The sequence below is a fragment of the Eschscholzia californica genome, unplaced genomic scaffold (genome assembly GCF_041429995.1).
Source record: "Eschscholzia californica isolate CP2 unplaced genomic scaffold, dmEscCali1.0.p SCAF_5, whole genome shotgun sequence".
NCBI lineage: Eukaryota > Viridiplantae > Streptophyta > Magnoliopsida > Ranunculales > Papaveraceae > Eschscholzia > Eschscholzia californica.
In genome coordinates this window covers 32,909,741-32,927,468 of record NW_028238472.1, presented here as the reverse complement: position 1 = coordinate 32,927,468, position 17,728 = coordinate 32,909,741, and the positions used below count along the sequence as shown (strand labels likewise).

Below are 17,728 nucleotides of genomic sequence, written 5' to 3'. Positions count from 1 at the left end.
CTTTTAAAAGTTATGAGATCTTTGGATATCCGGGACAAAGAAGATCTAGTAAAAAAGTCTTAACGAATAACATGCCCTACAGGATATTGCTATAAGGACCCTATTCCATTTTGCTAATGACCCTCGAGCTGTTGGAACGAAGAAAGTGGGGATGACTTTGTTTATCAACAAGTCTACATGACCCGCCTCTTTGGACTACCACTTGAACTGCATGTGAGAGAAGCAAGGATTTCGCTCTCCACGTGACTGAACATACGAGAGAAGAGAGGAACCCTTGTTTCACTCACATGCGGTTCAAGTGGGAGTCACATGAGGCCGGTTAAGTATACTTTTTTTTTTTTTTTGTTTGTTTCTAAGGCTAACAATGGTGGGTTTGGTGACATTTGTCAAGACATAAAGTGGCCATGTTACTTAATTTATTTTACGTCCTCAACTTATGCGTACCTCATAAACAAGTCCCATCATATTTATAAGTTACTAATTCAACCTCCATCAATTACCTTATGAACCCCAATTTAATCTTTTTCCATATCTTTCTCATCTCACAACTAACCATGAAAAACTATATGGCCCCTATTAATTCCATAAAGAAGAAAATTGTTGAACACGAAACAACAACAAAATCATGTCCGATTTTTACGTGTGACTAGTCAAAATCTATAATTTCTCATGATCTGTTCGATGAGTGATCTCGCTCACCCCAAATATTTATTTGAAACCAAATCCTAAAAATCACAAGCTCTGCTCAACGTTCCAACTCGTCCAATTCTCTGACTCGAAGATCTGGGTACTACAAAGTCCGACGTATTTATTTCATTGGGTCGATCGAGTTGAACTCGTTTTCAGGTTTCAGGTGTCTGTTAGCTCTAACAGACTGGTGTGTCTATGACGGGATTCAAATTCTCGGATTTTGTTTTCCAGTTCTATTTTTTGTCCTATTTGGGCCCGATTTTTTGGCTTAAAGCCAAATTTTTATACGAACGTTTAAAAGTCGGCGTCAACACACCTTTCTTCCTTTATGTATTCCCCTTCTTCTTAGCTAAATATCGGTCCAATCTTCACAAATTGCTTCTGCGAGAAAGATACCCGAATCCTAATATAGGGATTTTCCTGCCGCGCTTCTTTTATGATCTTGAACTTGTTTTCGATCTATTTTTGCTCAATTTGCACTTTAACCCAATCCAATCTATTTGTGTTATTTTAGGTGAACAGAAGGACACTAGGAAGCAACAGTAGGAGCGACAATCATTAGATATGGACTCTTCGCACCACTCCTCCCTGTTCAGTTCGACCTCCATCTCTCTCAAGCACTTCTAAAAGTTTGACATTCACGTTTAGCGCATGTTTCTTCTCACATTTTATATTCTCTCGAAAAACAATGTTTAAATCAGTTTCGTCTAAGTCTGATCCAATAACATGTACTCCTTGTCAAATGAGTAGAAATCACAAATTCAATTTTGTTTTAAAATTTGCAGTAATATATCAAATGGAACCACATAAAATCTATTTTGATCTAAATATCGTATGTCATGATAAACTAAATTAAATCGATTCAATTAAAATTAATCGACCCTTAATATTTAACGAAATTAATTGTCATAGAAGATCAAGAGAACGCCCCAAATTTTATACAAACTAAAACCTAAATTTTGTTCAAAACACCAAATCAAATACTAAAATCCCATAAAATATCTCAATGAACCTTAAAACAGTTCGGGCATGATGTCGGATAGCACTTCAGAACCCGAACCCGACCGTTATTTCACCGGGTCAATCGAGTTTAACACTAACCACAACAACAGTAGGAATTTCTCTAACAAAAATCTGGCTGGCTGGGTGGAATTAACTAAAGAAAGAAAGACGGAAACATGGGAGTTGGCTATTGCTAGTTGAACGTAAAGTAATGGTTTTTGTGCAGCGTCGAAAGGATCCTAATGTATCATTCGGATTGTTGCAACCTCTAAAAGATGGTTCTACATTGATTTTCTAAAAGAATCTCGTCGTTAGGTTTCAGGTGTCTGTGGACTCTAACGGACTGGAGTGTCTATAACGGATTTTAGATTCTCACATTTTTTTTCCAGTTCTATTTTTGGTCCTATTGGGCCCGATTTTTGGGCTTAAAGCCAAATCTTATACTCCACAAAAATTTAAGAGTCGGCGTAAAAAAGGAGCCACCTTTCTTCCCCTATATATATTCCCTTCTTGGTAGCTAAATATCGATCCAATCTTCACAAATTGCTTCTGTGAAAGAGATACCCCGAACCCTAATATAGGGATTTTACTTCCGCGCTCCTTCTACGATCTTGGTCTTGTTTTCGATCTATTTTTGCTTAATTTTCACTTTAACCCAATCCAATCGTCTAAGCAGTATTAAACCCTAGATTCTTCGAGAAATCTCACATCTTGATTGGGAAATCAACCATATTTTTCTTTTAGGAGCAAGATTTCTTGTGTAGTTTCAGTAAGACTTGATTCAGATATATAACGATGTCTCGTTGTTTTCCATATCCGCCACCAGGGTATCAGTTGAAGAATGGCGTTCATGACCTAGCTTTGATCGAATCGATTAAGGTTTGTTGAGCAAATATGCACTCTTTGTTGATTATTGCATTAATGCTCGACTTCTCTTTTCGATTCGAAAGCATGACTTAGAATGGATAGTTCGGTTCTAATCAGTATGAAATTTTAATCTGGACTAATAATTCTTATGGGTTCATCAGAAAACATGATTAGACCTTAGATTTGACCATATGAGGAAGGTGGGTTTAGGGTTTTGATGCTCATTCTTAGGTTTGATGCATGGGTAGTTCTTAATTAGGGATTTAAACAAGAACCCTAAATTTAGGATGATAAATTGTGAAGGAATAGGGAATTTAGTAACTTCTTGATTCTCTGAATTTGATATGGCAATCATTTACCAAAGGCTTATGACTCATGCCATCTTAGATAGATGAATGTGGTACTTCATATTAACCTGTCTATTCCTTGTGAACAGAATGCATATAATAATTGCTAGGGTTGTGTTTTCTGTCCTCATGTTGTTTTGAGTCTTTACTTGGGTGGAAATGTGGGACAATTATTACCTTATTTGTTTGAATTGGTTTTCCAAGAAAATAACAAATTTCTGGGACTAAATTTTACATTTTAGGTTGTTTTAGAATGACAAACATTTTCGAGAATGGACTTGGTTAGGTAGTTTGTACTTAATCGTCTGGATAGCTTAATCGTCTGGATAGCTGCATGTTTTTTAGAGTTTTGTCAGTAGGATTTGTGTTCATAGTGTAGGTAATTGCATGTAGGGAACTAGATAGCTTTGTCGGTAGGAATTGTCCTGGCAAGGCGTTTCTTCGCCAGTGTACATTATTATCCTGTGAAATTGTAACATACTTCCCTCGTGGTTCTAACATAAGGTCAAGTTGTTAGAGTATATGCAGAGTTATATCATTTTATGATCGTTTGGACATTAAATTGCCTGAGAATTTTGTACAAAGACTAAAGACTGAAATCTTAAACTTGAACGCCATTCTTCAACTGTACATTCTTGGCTTGATGGCTATTCTGGTGTTTCTTAACTCCAGAGGGAAAAGAAGGTATCCGAGAAAGAAAAGAAGGAACAAAAGAAGAGAGAGAAAAAACATAAGAAGGAAAGGTCTGGGGAAAATGGTGAATCAAAAAAGAAAGAGAGAAAACATGACAAGAAGCACAAGTTAGATCAGGTGACCGAAGACAGATTAAAGAAAACAGAAGATGAAAGTACACAGCTTGAGAAGAGCGGCCTTACGGATGAGCATGAACAACCTACCAACACTCAAAATCTCTACGATTCTTCTGACAGTACCCAGAACAGCAACAAGAGAAAGAGTATCAGTTCGCCTTTGGATAGTTGTCGTACTCTTGGTGAGTGTGTTTCTACTCGCTGACAGGTTCCCTTTCCAATTAGATAGATCATAACTTACGTACTTATATTCTATTCGTATTTGTTTAATCAGGGAATTCCATTCTAATCCGGTTACCTCTTCTAAAACACAAAGATCCAGTATCACCAACCAGCAAGGGACAAGTCTATTCTATTTCAGGGAACATTGGGAATGTTTCCAACAAGAAAGATGATATATCTGCTAGAATTTGCCAGCAACAATCTTGTTCTACTTCGGGTAGAAATCAGAATCAAGCTCAAGATACAGCTCTTGATATTCGTAGAACGTCTGTGTCTAAAAGTGGATCTCGAGGTTCAGACTTATGGTTGAGAGATCTAATTGAGAACTGGGTTCCACCATCGTCAATGGAGATAGACAACATGAATTTTGATGATCAGGAATGGCTCTTTGAGGTTAAACAACATGGAAGTCATAAAGCAAAAAGATTTAAGCCTAGCTTCAGCTATGGAAGCACAGATTGGCCTCGAGCCTGTTACTTGCCTACTGCTGATATATACGCGTTACCTTATACAGTGCCATTCTGAAGTTATCTGAAGTTATCGTATGTTTGGTTTGTTGATCGGGAGTCCGCATCTTGAGATGGTCATGCACAAGACAAGTTTGAGTTCCTGCTATTTAAGTTCATTTTCTTGAAACCTGCTAATAGGCAGATATGAAAGATCATGAGGAAGGGTTGAGGGATGGCTGCTCTCTATAGTCAAAATTTCATAAGAAACGAATCCATGTTTTAGTTGTGATGTAGAAAATTCTTGTAGAACACAGTTATTTTTTGATCCATCATACTCGTACAGTTGTGGAGTTAAATCATGTATGTTATATTACTCTCTCGGAGCTCTCTCTTCAATTCCATTTCGGCCCCTAATTTATCACCAACTGAAAACTTTCCTCGTTTACCCTCCCATCTCTCCTTTTCCTCTCTCCTCTTAACCTAAGTCCTCAATTGAGGGTCCTTTAGAGCCCTTGATCAAGGGACTTGCTGAAATCCTCGTGTAGGGTTTCCTTTCTCCGAAGTCTGAACCCTCATCGAGGGTTTCTGGGAGGAACTAGGTTTCCTCTGAAGTCTGAACCCTCTACGAGGTAATTGGAAAACGAACTCCTCCAATTCCAATATATATCAACATTATTACATCTCTAAGGGTCCATCCAAAACAACAAACCCCAAATTTTTGTGCACCTGTGAGATTCTTATTACTACATTTCCACAACTTAGCTCATAAATGGAGCATATTAAATGAATCAATAGATGAGTGGGACAAGGTGATGTTAAATTGTCTCAATGAATCAACTGAAAAGGTAATAGAAGAAAACTAGTCGAAGCTTGAAGATCGACTCCATCGTCCCTTCAAGTAGTCGTCCAAAGAGTGACGGTTATTCGGTTCTATACTGCTTATGGATGTAGTATCATTATCCACATCTAACAGAGCAAGACTCAAATGTGATTCAACACTGGATTCGGGATAAGTTTCATACTCTTCTAGGTCTTCTTCATTCTCCTTGGCTTCATTCGTATGAGAATTCATCATTTCCTCTATATCTAACTCTCCATTTAGAAGCTTCACTATCTGGTTCATAAAGAATACAACATATTAGAATTTTTTCAACAATTTAAGCAAATAGATAAAAAAGAAGGGCTAAATTCTAAGACACCCATTCTCATAGAAACAAATCCAACATTAATGGATCTGAATCTTTTTGTGTAGAGAAAGTTAAACGAAAAACAAGAGCAACATCGAAAGAGGATAACCTCATTCATTTCCGGCCTTAGTCGAGTAGTCCGTGCGATGCAGAGACTCACAGCTACAACCATTCTCTGCATTTCAACCTCGTCGAACTTTCCAGTCAGGTCTGGGTCGAGTATGCCAGAGATATCTCCACTTTGTAGTATTGGTTTCGCCTAAATACGAAAAGCAGTCAGTTTCATACCAAAAAATTTACTTACCCACATTACCAAATACAAAGAAGACCTTACTTACCCACATTACCAAACTCTCTTGTCCTTTGGGTGATTCTGAGCTGATGGGCTTTCTTCCAGATAGAAGTTCAAGAAGAAGAACCCCAAACGAATAAACATCTATCTTATCGGTAACTTTCCCATACATGAAATATTCTGGAGCAAGATACCCGAACGTTCCAACTATGTCAAAGTGTGCCTGACCCGAACTTGTTGGCGCCCACATAGCAAGACCAAAATCAGAGAGCTATCACACAAAAAAACAGGAAAGAGTAAGGATCAAAAACCCATTCCAAACAAAATCAAACTATCGAAGTCAAGATCGAAAAGTCATTCTAGAAGGTTTAAATTATCTTACTAGAACCAATTGAATTACCTGTGGCTCAAAATCTTCAGACAGAAGAACATTTGAAGACTTGATATCTCTATGGATAACCGCATGAGTACATTCATTGTGTAAGTAACTTATCGCTTCGGCAACTCCAAGAGCCACTTTGTATCTGACCTCCCATGATAAACCGTCTTTATATTTCTTATCTACTTGGCAAAATAAAAAGTCGTACGGAATAAGTAAAAATTTGGACAGAAGTTCTGGCCGGGCCAAAATGAATCTAAGCTTGAAGGTTCATATTTACCATGAAGATTTTCCTCTAAGCTTCCTTTAGAGTAGAAATCATAGACTAAGATAAGATCATTGTTTTCAATGCATACACCGATTAGAGGGGTAATATTTTTATGCTCCAATGAAGAGATAATATCAATTTCCAAGATGAAATCCTTCCAAGCTTCTTTGGACACTTTTAGAACTTTTACGGCCACATGTTTGCCTTCCGGAAGAAAACCCTTGTAGACACGACTACATCCTCCCTTTCCGATTAAGTTGTCTGCCAATAGATTACATATTCCGAATAAGGGATCATTACACACTTAGGTGGCGTTATTTTTTCCAATTTGATTCAAAATATGAATTGACTCGGGACAAATAGAGTCTGTCTTACGTCCAACTCATATGAATGGTTGAATCGAGCTGATTTTAAGTCCATTTGGGCCAACAAGAAATAAGTCTGAGTTAAGAACCATTGTCTGAAATGAACTAAAATGACTAGGTGCTCCTGACCAGCACAAGACACTCAGACAACTGAGATTCAGATAAAGTCAGACTCAGACGAGTCAGATTCAGACAATAAGAAACCAAACACCATTTTAAACTTAAGAAACTAATCGAAGAGAAGAAGATAAGGAAAAAAAGATTAGAACCTGAAGAGAACTGAGATGTTGCATTCTTGAGCTCATTATGATTGAACCACTTGCAGTTATTGGAAGATTTTCTAACTAGAAGCTCCACCTCCCTTGGAATCTCTCCCAATACTGAAACATTGTTCTTATTGCTTGGACTATCAAAATCAACACTATCTCTCTTCGATTGAGTTTCAGTTTTATCAGAATCTACACTAGTCTGAGATTCAGGAGTTGAGACATGAGTCCTATTGGGTAAACTCATTACCCATTGAACCACTGACATTTGTCTAGCTTCTGATTCTTTCGAATTATTTCGAGACAATGAAGTTTTACATCTTAGAAGAGGCCAACCTGGGACCAACTCTGATCTCTCTTTTGGCGATCCAGACTTTAAATGTGAAGGGACTAAACTTGAAAAGATTTCGTCCTTGAATAGTCGATCCAGACAGACTCTATCATATTTTGTGTCGTCTGGGAAAGAGATTGAGCTTGAAGAAACTTCTTCTTTGTCTTCATGAGAAAGTCCAAAAGTGTCGCTTTTTATGTCTTCTCCATTTCCTAGTTCACCTTCAATGCTCTGAATGGTTCGGGGAGTTTCAGAATCACCATCTCTCGATTCATCGTCAATACTCTGAATAGTTCGGGGAGTTTCATCGTCAGTTGTTTCTGAGTGCTCATAACTAGAATGACTTTCTTTGAATCTGCTAAACCGGTGTCGACAGAAGCTCGGCCTTGGGTCTCTTTGCTTTCCTATAAACCGAAAAATATCGAGTCATAATTGATTACAACAAAGAGATATCTGTAGTTTTCAGAAAGAAAAACGATAATCAAAACCAAACCTGGTGAATGATTAGTGAGACCCCTTTCGAATACGATCTTTCCACTGTGGATCGCCAATATAGTAGTCGTTGAGGGCAAATTCTTCGAGCAATACTTAGCCACATAAACCCAAGAACTGAAAGAGATTTCTGTTCAGATTAAGCTACAAAGTTCTGTAATCTGAAACTACTACATCAGAGTTTTTAGCACAACTTACGAAATAGCGCTCTTCTTTCGACTTACTCCTAGAACAACAGCCGTTGCATCAGAGACCTTTGCTTCTCTTACTAAAACCCTTCGAACCGAACTTCCATGAGAGATCTGTCCAGTGAGATCTATCTAGAACCGAAAACAGATAAATCATGTCTTATACGTACCCAATTACCCATATTTTAAAATATCATAACTAAGAATAGGTTGAAAAAAGAACTACAAACCTGTTTTAAACTACATAAGCCCTTATAAACATCTAAATAATCATCCAAAGAGAAATTCTCCATCAAACTCGGATCTGCCAATAATTAATTTATTAACAGTTCATATTAGTTTTAATTTAGTTATATATCTCCAAAATGAAAGAATTAGATAAAAATGTTAAGAAATTTCTTACCGGCGTTACGACAAACATGTAATGCTATTACTTGATCTCCTGGTTCTGCAACTTTTGCTAGAGCCCAATTAAGCAAATCTCTACCACTTCGATCCACCCGGATCCCTACCAAAATAGTCTTCTTCTTCTTCCTTTGCTCATCTTCCTTCTCACAAACTTTCTCTTCCACAACCATCTTCCCCTACCCTCTCTCTCTCTCTCTCTCTCTCTCTCTCTCTCTCTCTCTAACTTTCTATATCTATCTAACTAAAACTCAAGTGGCATTAAAGCCTCTAAATTAACTCCTGTTGAGACCTTCCCAATTAGGATAAACATCATATCAGACTCTGCAACAAAAACCCACCATGAAAATCACTTACCCATGATCAAATAACAAATCAAAATGAAATATTTATGATTTTAAAGAAAACCCATTAACAGAATTTACAGTTTCAAGCATTAAATATACAAATTTTGAACCAAACCCAACGAACCATTTGTCATTCTCTGTCTGGATTTATTGGAATGAACCCACCAAACGTTTTACCCAAGCAATTCAAATATTCCTTTTTAACTCAAATTAATTCATGCCCTAACCAGAAAAGAAAAAGAACCATAGAAACCCAAAATTTACCTATACTTTGTCTTTTTTCTCCATTGATATCTACCATCTCTTTTGAATAAGAAATGCCGCCAAAGATCATTAAAAAAACCTAAAAATTAAAACCTACCTACTGCAACTAAAATCAAAGAGTCAAAGTAATTTAAAATTAAAAAAGGGGTTTTGTTACAAATCAGCATAATCAAATAACTTAAATCAATTGCATTTGTTCTAAAATATAGATTTTCTTTTTCTCAAAATCGAAATAGAGAGAGAAGATAAAAACGTGCGTGAAATCAGGAGGTCTAGATATCTTCGGCCAGAGAAATTATTTCGTCAATTATGGTTTAATCCTTTAATTTCATAGTATCAGAAAAGAGAGAGAGAGAGGGAGAGGGAGAGAGAGAGAGAGAGATCTTTATCTACCGGTAAATTACAGAAGATTACTGCGGAAAACCCATGATAACCGGTCATCTACTTCACCGACACGTAGGGGACGAATATATGACCGGATATTGCGGGTGGAAAATATTTTCAATTTTCAACCAACGGTTAAAAGGAAAAACGAGAATTTGAAAGTTTTAACGGTTTCTTGAGTACTAGTAATTATTTATCGGATTTTTGAGTGAGAGGCCCAAAAAATGGAGGGTAAATAAGCATTACCCTCAGCCCAAAAAAAAATTAGAACCCAGTCCAAATTGTCAGGACAGCTCACAGTTTTCTGGTTTTTATTTTATTTATCCCTCTTTTACCCCTCCACGGGAAAGTTCTGTGTTTTCTGACAATCTGACGGACGACAGCGAAGCAATTAATTCCCCGTACATGACGTCATGTCAGAGAAACATTCAGATTTTCCGAAAATTCAAAAATGGCGCCATTTTTTTACGAAATTTCAGCCAATTTTTTTGGATCCCTCCCATTATATTTTGTTTCAACTCCTTCTTTCTTCTTATTTATACATCCAAAAATCTTCTTCATCATTCTTATTTTGTTTTTCACATTTTATCTTCTTCATCTCTTTCAATCTCTAAAAACATAAATTTTCTTTTCTTTCTCTCTCTAAAAGTTTTATTTTCTTATTTTTGGATGTTCATCATTCTTTTTTGTTTCACATTTTATTTTCTTCATCTCTTTCAATCTCTAAAAACATCAATTTTCTGTTCTTACTCTCTCTAAAAGTTTTATGTTCTCATTTTTGGGTGTTCATCATTCTTATTTTGTTTCACATTTTATCTTCTTCATCTCTTTCAATCTCTAAAAACATTAAAGTTTTCTGTCTTTCTCTCTCTAAAAGTTTTATGTTCTTATTTTTCTTCTTCATCACTCTTATTTGTTTCATATTTTATCTTCTTCATCTCTAAAAACATCAAAGTACATAACCAAATGTCTAGTGCACAGAACCATTTCCGGTACAGGAGAAAATTCCCAGTTCAAAAGTGTCCAGTACTAAACCAAATGGCCAGTACATAGAACAATTCCCAGTGCACAAGAAAATTCCCCAGTACAAAAATGTCTAGTACATAACCAAATGGCGAGTACACAGAACAATTCCCGGTACACAAGAAAATTCCCACTACAAAAATTTCTAGTACATAACCAAATGGCTTGTACACAGAACAATTCCCGGTACACAAGAAAATTCCCAGTACAAAAATGTGTAGTACATATCTAAAAAATGACCAGTACCCTAAATAGTTCCCGGTACACAAGAAAATTTCTTTATACAAATCAATGAAATACTACCAAAAATGAAGAAATTTGTTGAGATTGGAAAGAGATCAGAAATAAATCTGGAAAAAAAGAACGAAATTTGTTGAGATTGGAGAGAGAAATATGTGTGGGAGAAAATAAAAAAGAAATAAATCTGGAAAAAGAACGAAAATGGCAAGTTGGTAAATTTTGTAATGGCAATTCTGTAAATTCGTGGAAAGTACAAGGTTTAATGTCAGGTGCGTCAGACTATTTTTCAAAAAAATTCGCATTTCCCGGGAATTTTTCGGTGGCAATTTTGTGAATTTATGGAAAGTACACAGTCTGATGGGAGGCGTGTCAGATTATTTGTCAGAAATTTTCGAGTTTCCCGGGAATTTTTTGATGGTCGTTTCGTAAATTTCAAAAAGAAGAAGGGTGTTTCAGAAATTCCACCCCTAGCCTGACTTTTTTGGACCTGCCCCTCATTCTTTATCTGCAGTGGGCCTGATACATATTGTTGGGCTGATTTTGGGCCTTTCGCCCAACCCCTCTTATTTATCAATGCCAAAATTGGGATAAGTGAGAAAAAGAATCCATAAGGTTGTTTTGGGAAATGGAGAAAAGTTTCAGTTACAAAATTTCATAAGGTGGGAAAACGGGATGAAAGTCGTTTGGGTTTACGGTTTCAAATCCAAAAGAAAGTTGTTTTCTCTCGAGTTGGAAAGAGATAGAGAGGAGAAAAAAAAGGGAAGAAGATAAAGAGAGAGGAGAGAGAAGAGAGAGAATGGTGATGACGTTTGGAGTTGGTGGTGGAGGTGTCAGCGGAATTGGTGGTGGAGGTCTCGCCAGATCTGATGGTGGAAGTGTGGTGGTGGGAGGGGAAGATGGAGGTAGAAGAAACTGAAAAAACTTAGGATGAAGGTGTTTGGAGGAAACAAAAAATTAAAAAAAAAAAATCTGCCAAAAAGTTTGTACTCCGAAAAAAAAATTTTGTTTCCACAGAACATTGACCAACACCAAATATGTGAAAATTAACCTCTAACCAAATGGGAATACGATGAGGCAGATCCAAGTTGATGATTTAAAACTTGATCATCAGTTGACCGAGGTCAATGAGTCAAGAAAAGGTTAAAGTCCAACGAGCAATCCGTATCAAGTAATCTATCAAGAATCCTCAGTACATCAAAAATACCGAAGATTGATAATCCCAAAGAGGAATCCTAATATCTTCAGACTACAAAATTGTAGTTCCAATCCCCACACGGTAGATCTCAACCGTCTCTTCATCGCCGCCTTTTTACAGTCGACGAAAGCAACCTATAAAAAGTAATCAACTTGCCTTGCAGAAGGAATGAGCGAACGAGAGAACAAACTCTCTCAATCAAACGAGTAAGGCTACAAGGTTTACTCAATTATCAATATTTTAAGTGAAGGGAAATATGATTGTCTTGAGTGTTGGAGAGGTTTCCGAGTTCCATGCAAATTTTGCCCCCAGATTGAGAGAAGCAAATTTGGGATTTAACTTTGCAGTCTCATCATTTTGACTGATACCAAGAACAGAAATTTTAACATCAGCACAAGTGATATAAAAAATGTAATTATCTTATTTTATAAATACGTCATGGTTATAAAGAAGTGTATCCTATTATCTATATAATATGGAGGAAGGAGGCTATCTTTTTTAGAATATATCTTCCTCTTCAAGGGGTAGATTACACTTCCAAAACTTATATCCAAATAGCCCCCAACTTTGTGACCGGTTTCCTGCCTAACCCCCTACTTTGTCAAAAATACCTAGATGGCCTCCTTTTTGAGTTACCGTTATGACACCGTTAACCAGTCATCAATTCTCTCTCTTCCATCTCTCTCTACCACCTCATATTCTCGTCACCTCATCGTCTTCACCGACGAAGGTCGCCGGCCGACCAATTTTCCGACCAGCTACCTTCAAACATAAAAAAAAAAATTTAGAGAGACAGGAGAGAGAAAATAAAAATAGGGGGCTAGGTCTGTTCGTTGAACAGACTCTGTTCCACGAACAGACCTAGCTCCAGCGAAGGGGCTTCCCTTCGCCGGAGCATTTAGAGAGAGAGAGGAGATAATTTTTTTTAGAGAGAGAGAGAAAATATACTGTTTTTTTATGTTTGAAGGTCGTTGGCCGGAAAATTGATCGGCCGCCGACCTTCGCCGGGGAAGACGATGAGGTGGCGAGAATATGAGGTGCCAGAGAGAGAATTGATGACTGGTTAACGGTGTTATAGATGTAACTCAAAATGGGGACCATCTGGGTATCCTTGACAAAATAGGGGGCTAGGCAGGAAACCAGTCACAAAGTTGAGGGCTATTTAGAAAATAAACATTATATTGTTAACTTTTATCTTTAAATCTTCTTCGGTTCAGACTACATCTCACAAATTTATCTTAAAAAGTTGAGATTATACTTTTCAAATTTATCGTCAAACTCTCTTGGATAAATAAAATTATACCTCTCAAATTTATATTTCACGTGTATGGTAAAATCACTTGGGAGTTGGGTCTGACGAACACAGATTATACATTGGTCAGTACTATACAAATGCAGGTGCATCGTGACTTTATTGTCTATCTAATCTAATGATATAAAAGTCACATCAACCATCCAGTTTTAGTTAAACACCCACGTGGGTGTATAAATTAACTTTCTTACTGACACAACAAATCTTCTTTGTATATAGTGAGGTACTGACACAACAAATCTTCTGCATGTATTGTGAGGATATGAAAGTTAGGTCATAGAGCTATTACCTACAGGCTACAAACAATAGTAATGGAGAGGGAAAAACATCTTCCCCACCACCCACTACTCAATTCTCTTTACCTTCGGCTGGTTGGTCAAACTTCTCTTTCTCCATAACTTTGGCCTCTTTCACCGACAAATAGTCTTTCATTGTGTGGCTCCTCATGTAGGGTCTTTTTTGTTTTGAAAACCCTAAAAACAGAAAGTTTTAATAAATCTCAAACTGCTTATCACTTAGTTGAAGTTAAGACAGTAGATTAGTGTGGTAAGATATCAGTAACATTATAGACTTAGTACTCCTTATTCAATTTGGTATATATAGAGCAAGATATCTCATCTATAATCTTGACCTAAAACACGAGTTTTATATCATATTTTCATTTTAATTTGAGGATGCTATCTTATGGAAAAAGCATCTAACTTGTATAGTTATTTCAAAAGTTCAAGGTGTTGGAATCGGTACTTAGCTCAAAAGTAGCTGGACTATTTTTCTTTAATTTGATGTACCTATATTCATCAGAATCTCGTTGGATTCGCCTCGTCGAGCTCTTGAATTTAGAATCAAATTTTGTCCAAATCTGATTTCGTATGAGTGAGTTATTACAAAATTAGTTTGGTACAGGTACCATTAACTCTAAACTGAGATTTTGAGTTAGTACCACATTTATGATGGAGGAAACTTTTTATTTCCTTATATAGAATCTTCTATATATTTATGGTATGTTTGTTGAAATGGAAAGGTGTTTCGCGTGGTTTGCACCACGCAAACCACGCACGCGCGGCGTGGGCGAATGGTCGTTTAGGGCGCATTGGGCGCTTTTGAGGCGCCCGTGTTGGAAGAAATTCCAATATATGTGGGCTCACATATGTATAGACATGTGTATGGCTATCTCAGTAAATTGTCAAGTCGTAAAGTGGTCTAATATGGATTGACTTGAATAGTAGGTATCAAAGTGTCATGGAATAAACGTGTAGAGACCATTAAGTGATTTCTAATTTGATGAGGGGCCAAATTAGAAATAAAAGTCTATAAATAGGGGTTATGGTCCCCATTTGGGCTTCTTCCCTAATCTCAACATTTTTGGTTAAGTGTGAAATCCCTTCATCACAAGAGAGATTCTAAGGAGAAGAAGAACCAAGTGGAAGATCAACCCTACCCAACCATCTTTTAGCTATGGATCAAGGTACGCTTCCGTGATTAAGTTTAATCTCTTTGAATCTTGTGGAGAGCATGTCTAGTTTATATTATACATGGCATATTATATGGTGGTTTTGTATTTGACTATATGCATGTATAAGGTTAAATATTCTAACAATTGGTATCTAGAGCCACTCCAATTTTAAGGTTCATTGAGAAATTTAGGAGTCTTTGGTGTTTGATTTATCTTATGAACCATATGAAGGTTTTACTGTGTCCAAAATTAAGGTTATCATGATCTTCCATGAAAATTAAGTCCGGATAATTTGTAGATAGGTTATCTAGACATATAAATATTTATATCATGTGATTTGGTTTCATTTCAATGTTTAAGAATCAAAGCTTTGATATAAATTAAGTCATATTGATCTTAGGTAAAATTAGTTTTTGAATTGAGTATAAACTTAAGTTATCAAAGTTTTGTGGAAACCTATTGATTCAAACAAATTATTTATGAAAATTTGGTGTTAAGTTTTTTTTTTTTTTTTTTTTTTCAATGAATTAAGTTCCTGCTTTTTTTAATAAAAAAAAAAAAAAAAAAAACCAACAGGGTGGTTTAATTCCCCACTTTAAAGTGGGGAATTAAACGGCACCCCCACTTTAAAGTGGGGTAACGCCCCCACTTTAAAGTGGGAGGAGTTACTGCCCCACTTTAATGTGGGGCGTTTTAAAGTGGGGTAAGTGGTGCCCACGTTCCAATATGGAACGTGGGCAGTCCAACGGACTGAGTCAGACAGATCTGACTCGGACCGAGTCAGACAGATCTGACGCAGATCTGACTCGGGCCGAGTCAGACAGATCTGACTCAGATCTGACTCGGACCGAGTCAGACAGATCTGACTCGGACGGAGTCAGACAGATCTGACTCAGATCTGACTCGGACCGAGTCAGACATATCTGACTGAGATCTGACTCGGGCCGAGTCAGACAGACCTGACTCGGGCCGAGTCAGACAGACCTGACTCAGATCTGACTCGGGCCGAGTCAGACAGACCTGACTCAGATCTGACTCGGACCGAGTCAGACAGACCTGAATGGTCTGACTCGGTTGAGTCAGACATGTTTGATTGGTCTCAGTCAGACAGATCATTTAGTGTGTTAGACCGGTCTGACTTATTGAGTCAGACAGATCTGACTGGGTCAATTACAGACCAAATTAAAGGTTCTTTTTGAACATTTATTTTGTAAAATTTAAACAACTAATAACTGATACATCCCTCAAATAATATCCGACATTCGATAGAACTAATTGAAGTAAAATGTCGCCAAAGTGACCTCTTTTATGTAGATTAGTTCCATGACAATGTTGGAGTAGGTTGTGTGTATGTAAATTCATGCGGATATTAAGTCAACCCAAAGGTAGTTTAATATTTGGCCGAACTACATATACACCTGCGGTGATAAATGTGAGATGATTGTAAGGTGTCCATGTGAATAATGAGTCGGTCCAAAGATAGACTTATTGTTTGACAGGATTTATCGTCTATGTTTGATTACTGCAACAGAGATACCACTTACAAATTAGTATTACTGTCCAAAGACTTGATGCTAATGTTGTGCTCGGTATTCTGCTATGTATCTAGTTATTGTTTAAATTTTAAATCTCACTTTAGTTATGATGTGAACATGTAAATTTATTATGTCAATTCTCTGTGTAGTTGCTGCAAATATACCAATGAATGCTAACAACATTCCCATTCTCAATGGGAACAACTTTAAGGACTGGAAAGAGAGCGTTCTGATCGTTCTGGGCTGCATGGATCTGGATCTTGCACTTAGGGTGGAGCAACCTGCCCCTCTTACGGATGATAGTTCTCCTGATGAAAGGAGACACTATGAGAGGTGGGATCGCTCCAATCGCATGAGTCTCATGATCATTAAGCGCGGCATTCCAGAAGCTTTTCGAGGCGCAATCTCTGCTGAGGTAACTAAGGCCATTGATTTCCTTGCCGAAATCGAAAAAAGGTATGAAAAGAACGATAAGGCAGAAACAGGAACGCTTTTGGCGAACCTGACTTCTATGAGGTATAAAGGCAAGGGAAACATAAGGGAGTACATCATGAAGATGTCTCATATAGCTTCCAAACTTAAGGCACTGAAGCTCGAGCTGTCTGAGGACTTACTCGTGCATTTGGTAATGAATTCTCTTCCTGCACAATTTGGTCAATTTAAGGTCAGTTACAACTGTCAGAAGGAGAAGTGGACTCTTAATGAGCTCATTTCAAATTGTGTGCAAGAAGAGGAAAGAGTGAAGCATGAGAACTCTGAAAGTGCTCATTTGGCCAGTACCTCAAAAGAGAAGGGCAAGAAAAGGAATAAGGATAATGAAGCTGCTAAGGGTCCAGAGCAAAAGAAGCCTAAGGAACAAAACGGTTGTTTCTTTTGCGGAAAACCTGGGCATATGAAGAAAGAATGTACCGAGTATGCCACTTGGCGTGCCAAGAAGGGGTTGTCTGAGCTACCGAAAGCCAATTGATGGTGAAAGATACATCTATGTGGGAGACAGGCAGGCGGTAGAGGTCAAGGCAACGGGTCATTTCAGGATATTATTAGGAACTGATTTTTATTTGGATTTGAAAGACACTTTTATTGTACCGTCATTCAGACGAAATTTGGTTTCAGTTTCTGTTTTGGACAAATTTGGTTATCATTGTTCATTTGGAAACAATCAGTTTAGTCTTTCTTTAAATTCAAATAAGTGTGGTACTGGTTCCCTAAGTGCTTATGATAAGCTATACATCCTTAAAGACAGCAGCTTAAATCCTTAATAGAGTACCATCTAAAGCAGTTGCTAAAGCCAAGTCTAAAGTATCTACATATTTGGGGATGTCCATCTGAGGCAAGGCTTTATAGGCCGAACGAAAAGAATTTGGACTCCAAAACAATAAGCAACTACTTTATTGGATACTCGGAGCGATCTAGGGG

The 17,728-nt window shown here is 37.3% G+C and overlaps 3 protein-coding genes across 5 annotated transcripts; 2 read left to right on the top strand and 1 right to left on the bottom strand.

Annotated features, from left to right (window-relative positions):
• Positions 1 to 1,977: 1,977 nt before the first annotated feature.
• LOC147538680 (uncharacterized) lies at positions 1,978 to 4,759 on the top strand. The gene is made up of 3 exons (XM_086643899.1): positions 1,978 to 2,571; positions 3,579 to 3,897; positions 3,990 to 4,759. Exons 1-3 carry the CDS (start codon positions 2,488 to 2,490, stop codon positions 4,460 to 4,462), a joined length of 876 nt encoding a protein of 291 aa, XP_086500025.1. The 5' UTR covers positions 1,978 to 2,487; the 3' UTR covers positions 4,463 to 4,759.
• Positions 4,760 to 5,019: 260 nt separating this feature from the next.
• On the bottom strand, positions 5,020 to 11,694 carry LOC147538679 (protein kinase STUNTED-like). 3 transcript variants are annotated; one of them, XM_086643878.1, is made up of 12 exons: positions 11,376 to 11,694; positions 9,171 to 9,736; positions 8,558 to 8,883; positions 8,385 to 8,458; positions 8,165 to 8,286; positions 7,968 to 8,083; positions 7,147 to 7,878; positions 6,525 to 6,773; positions 6,266 to 6,426; positions 5,912 to 6,136; positions 5,683 to 5,832; positions 5,020 to 5,500 (listed from the first exon to the last, which is right to left on the bottom strand). In XM_086643878.1, the coding sequence occupies exons 3-12, from the start codon at positions 8,730 to 8,732 to the stop codon at positions 5,246 to 5,248; spliced, it is 2,259 nt and encodes a 752-aa protein (XP_086500004.1). In that variant the 5' UTR covers positions 8,733 to 8,883; positions 9,171 to 9,736; positions 11,376 to 11,694; the 3' UTR covers positions 5,020 to 5,245. The 3 variants fall into 3 exon arrangements, with proteins under 3 accessions (XP_086500004.1, XP_086500005.1, XP_086500006.1); XM_086643879.1 differs by lacking the exon at positions 11,376 to 11,694 and having other exon boundaries at positions 9,031 to 9,585; XM_086643880.1 differs by lacking the exons at positions 9,171 to 9,736; positions 11,376 to 11,694 and adding an exon at positions 8,985 to 9,080.
• A 2,973-nt stretch (positions 11,695 to 14,667) lies between these two features.
• Positions 14,668 to 17,498, top strand: LOC147538678 (uncharacterized). The gene is made up of 2 exons (XM_086644326.1): positions 14,668 to 14,789; positions 16,462 to 17,498. The coding sequence occupies exons 1-2, from the start codon at positions 14,780 to 14,782 to the stop codon at positions 17,277 to 17,279; spliced, it is 828 nt and encodes a 275-aa protein (XP_086500452.1). The 5' UTR covers positions 14,668 to 14,779; the 3' UTR covers positions 17,280 to 17,498.
• The last annotated feature ends 230 nt before the right edge of the window (positions 17,499 to 17,728 follow it).

Bases quoted from the DNA above. Each gene is read 5' to 3' on its own strand.
- LOC147538680 (XM_086643899.1), top strand. From the start codon at position 2,488: ATGTCTCGTTGTTTTCCATATCCGCCACCAGGGTATCAGTTGAAGAAT. The intron at 2,572-3,578 runs GTTTGTTGAGCA...TCTTAACTCCAG, and splicing joins CTTTGATCGAATCGATTAAG to AGGGAAAAGAAGGTATCCGA. The intron at 3,898-3,989 runs GTGAGTGTGTTT...TTGTTTAATCAG, and splicing joins GGATAGTTGTCGTACTCTTG to GGAATTCCATTCTAATCCGG.
- LOC147538679 (XM_086643878.1), bottom strand. From the start codon at position 8,732: ATGGTTGTGGAAGAGAAAGTTTGTGAGAAGGAAGATGAGCAAAGGAAG. The intron at 8,459-8,557 runs GTAAGAAATTTC...AATTATTGGCAG, and splicing joins ACATGTTTGTCGTAACGCCG to ATCCGAGTTTGATGGAGAAT. The intron at 8,084-8,164 runs GTAAGTTGTGCT...AATCTCTTTCAG, and splicing joins CGAAAGAAGAGCGCTATTTC to TTCTTGGGTTTATGTGGCTA.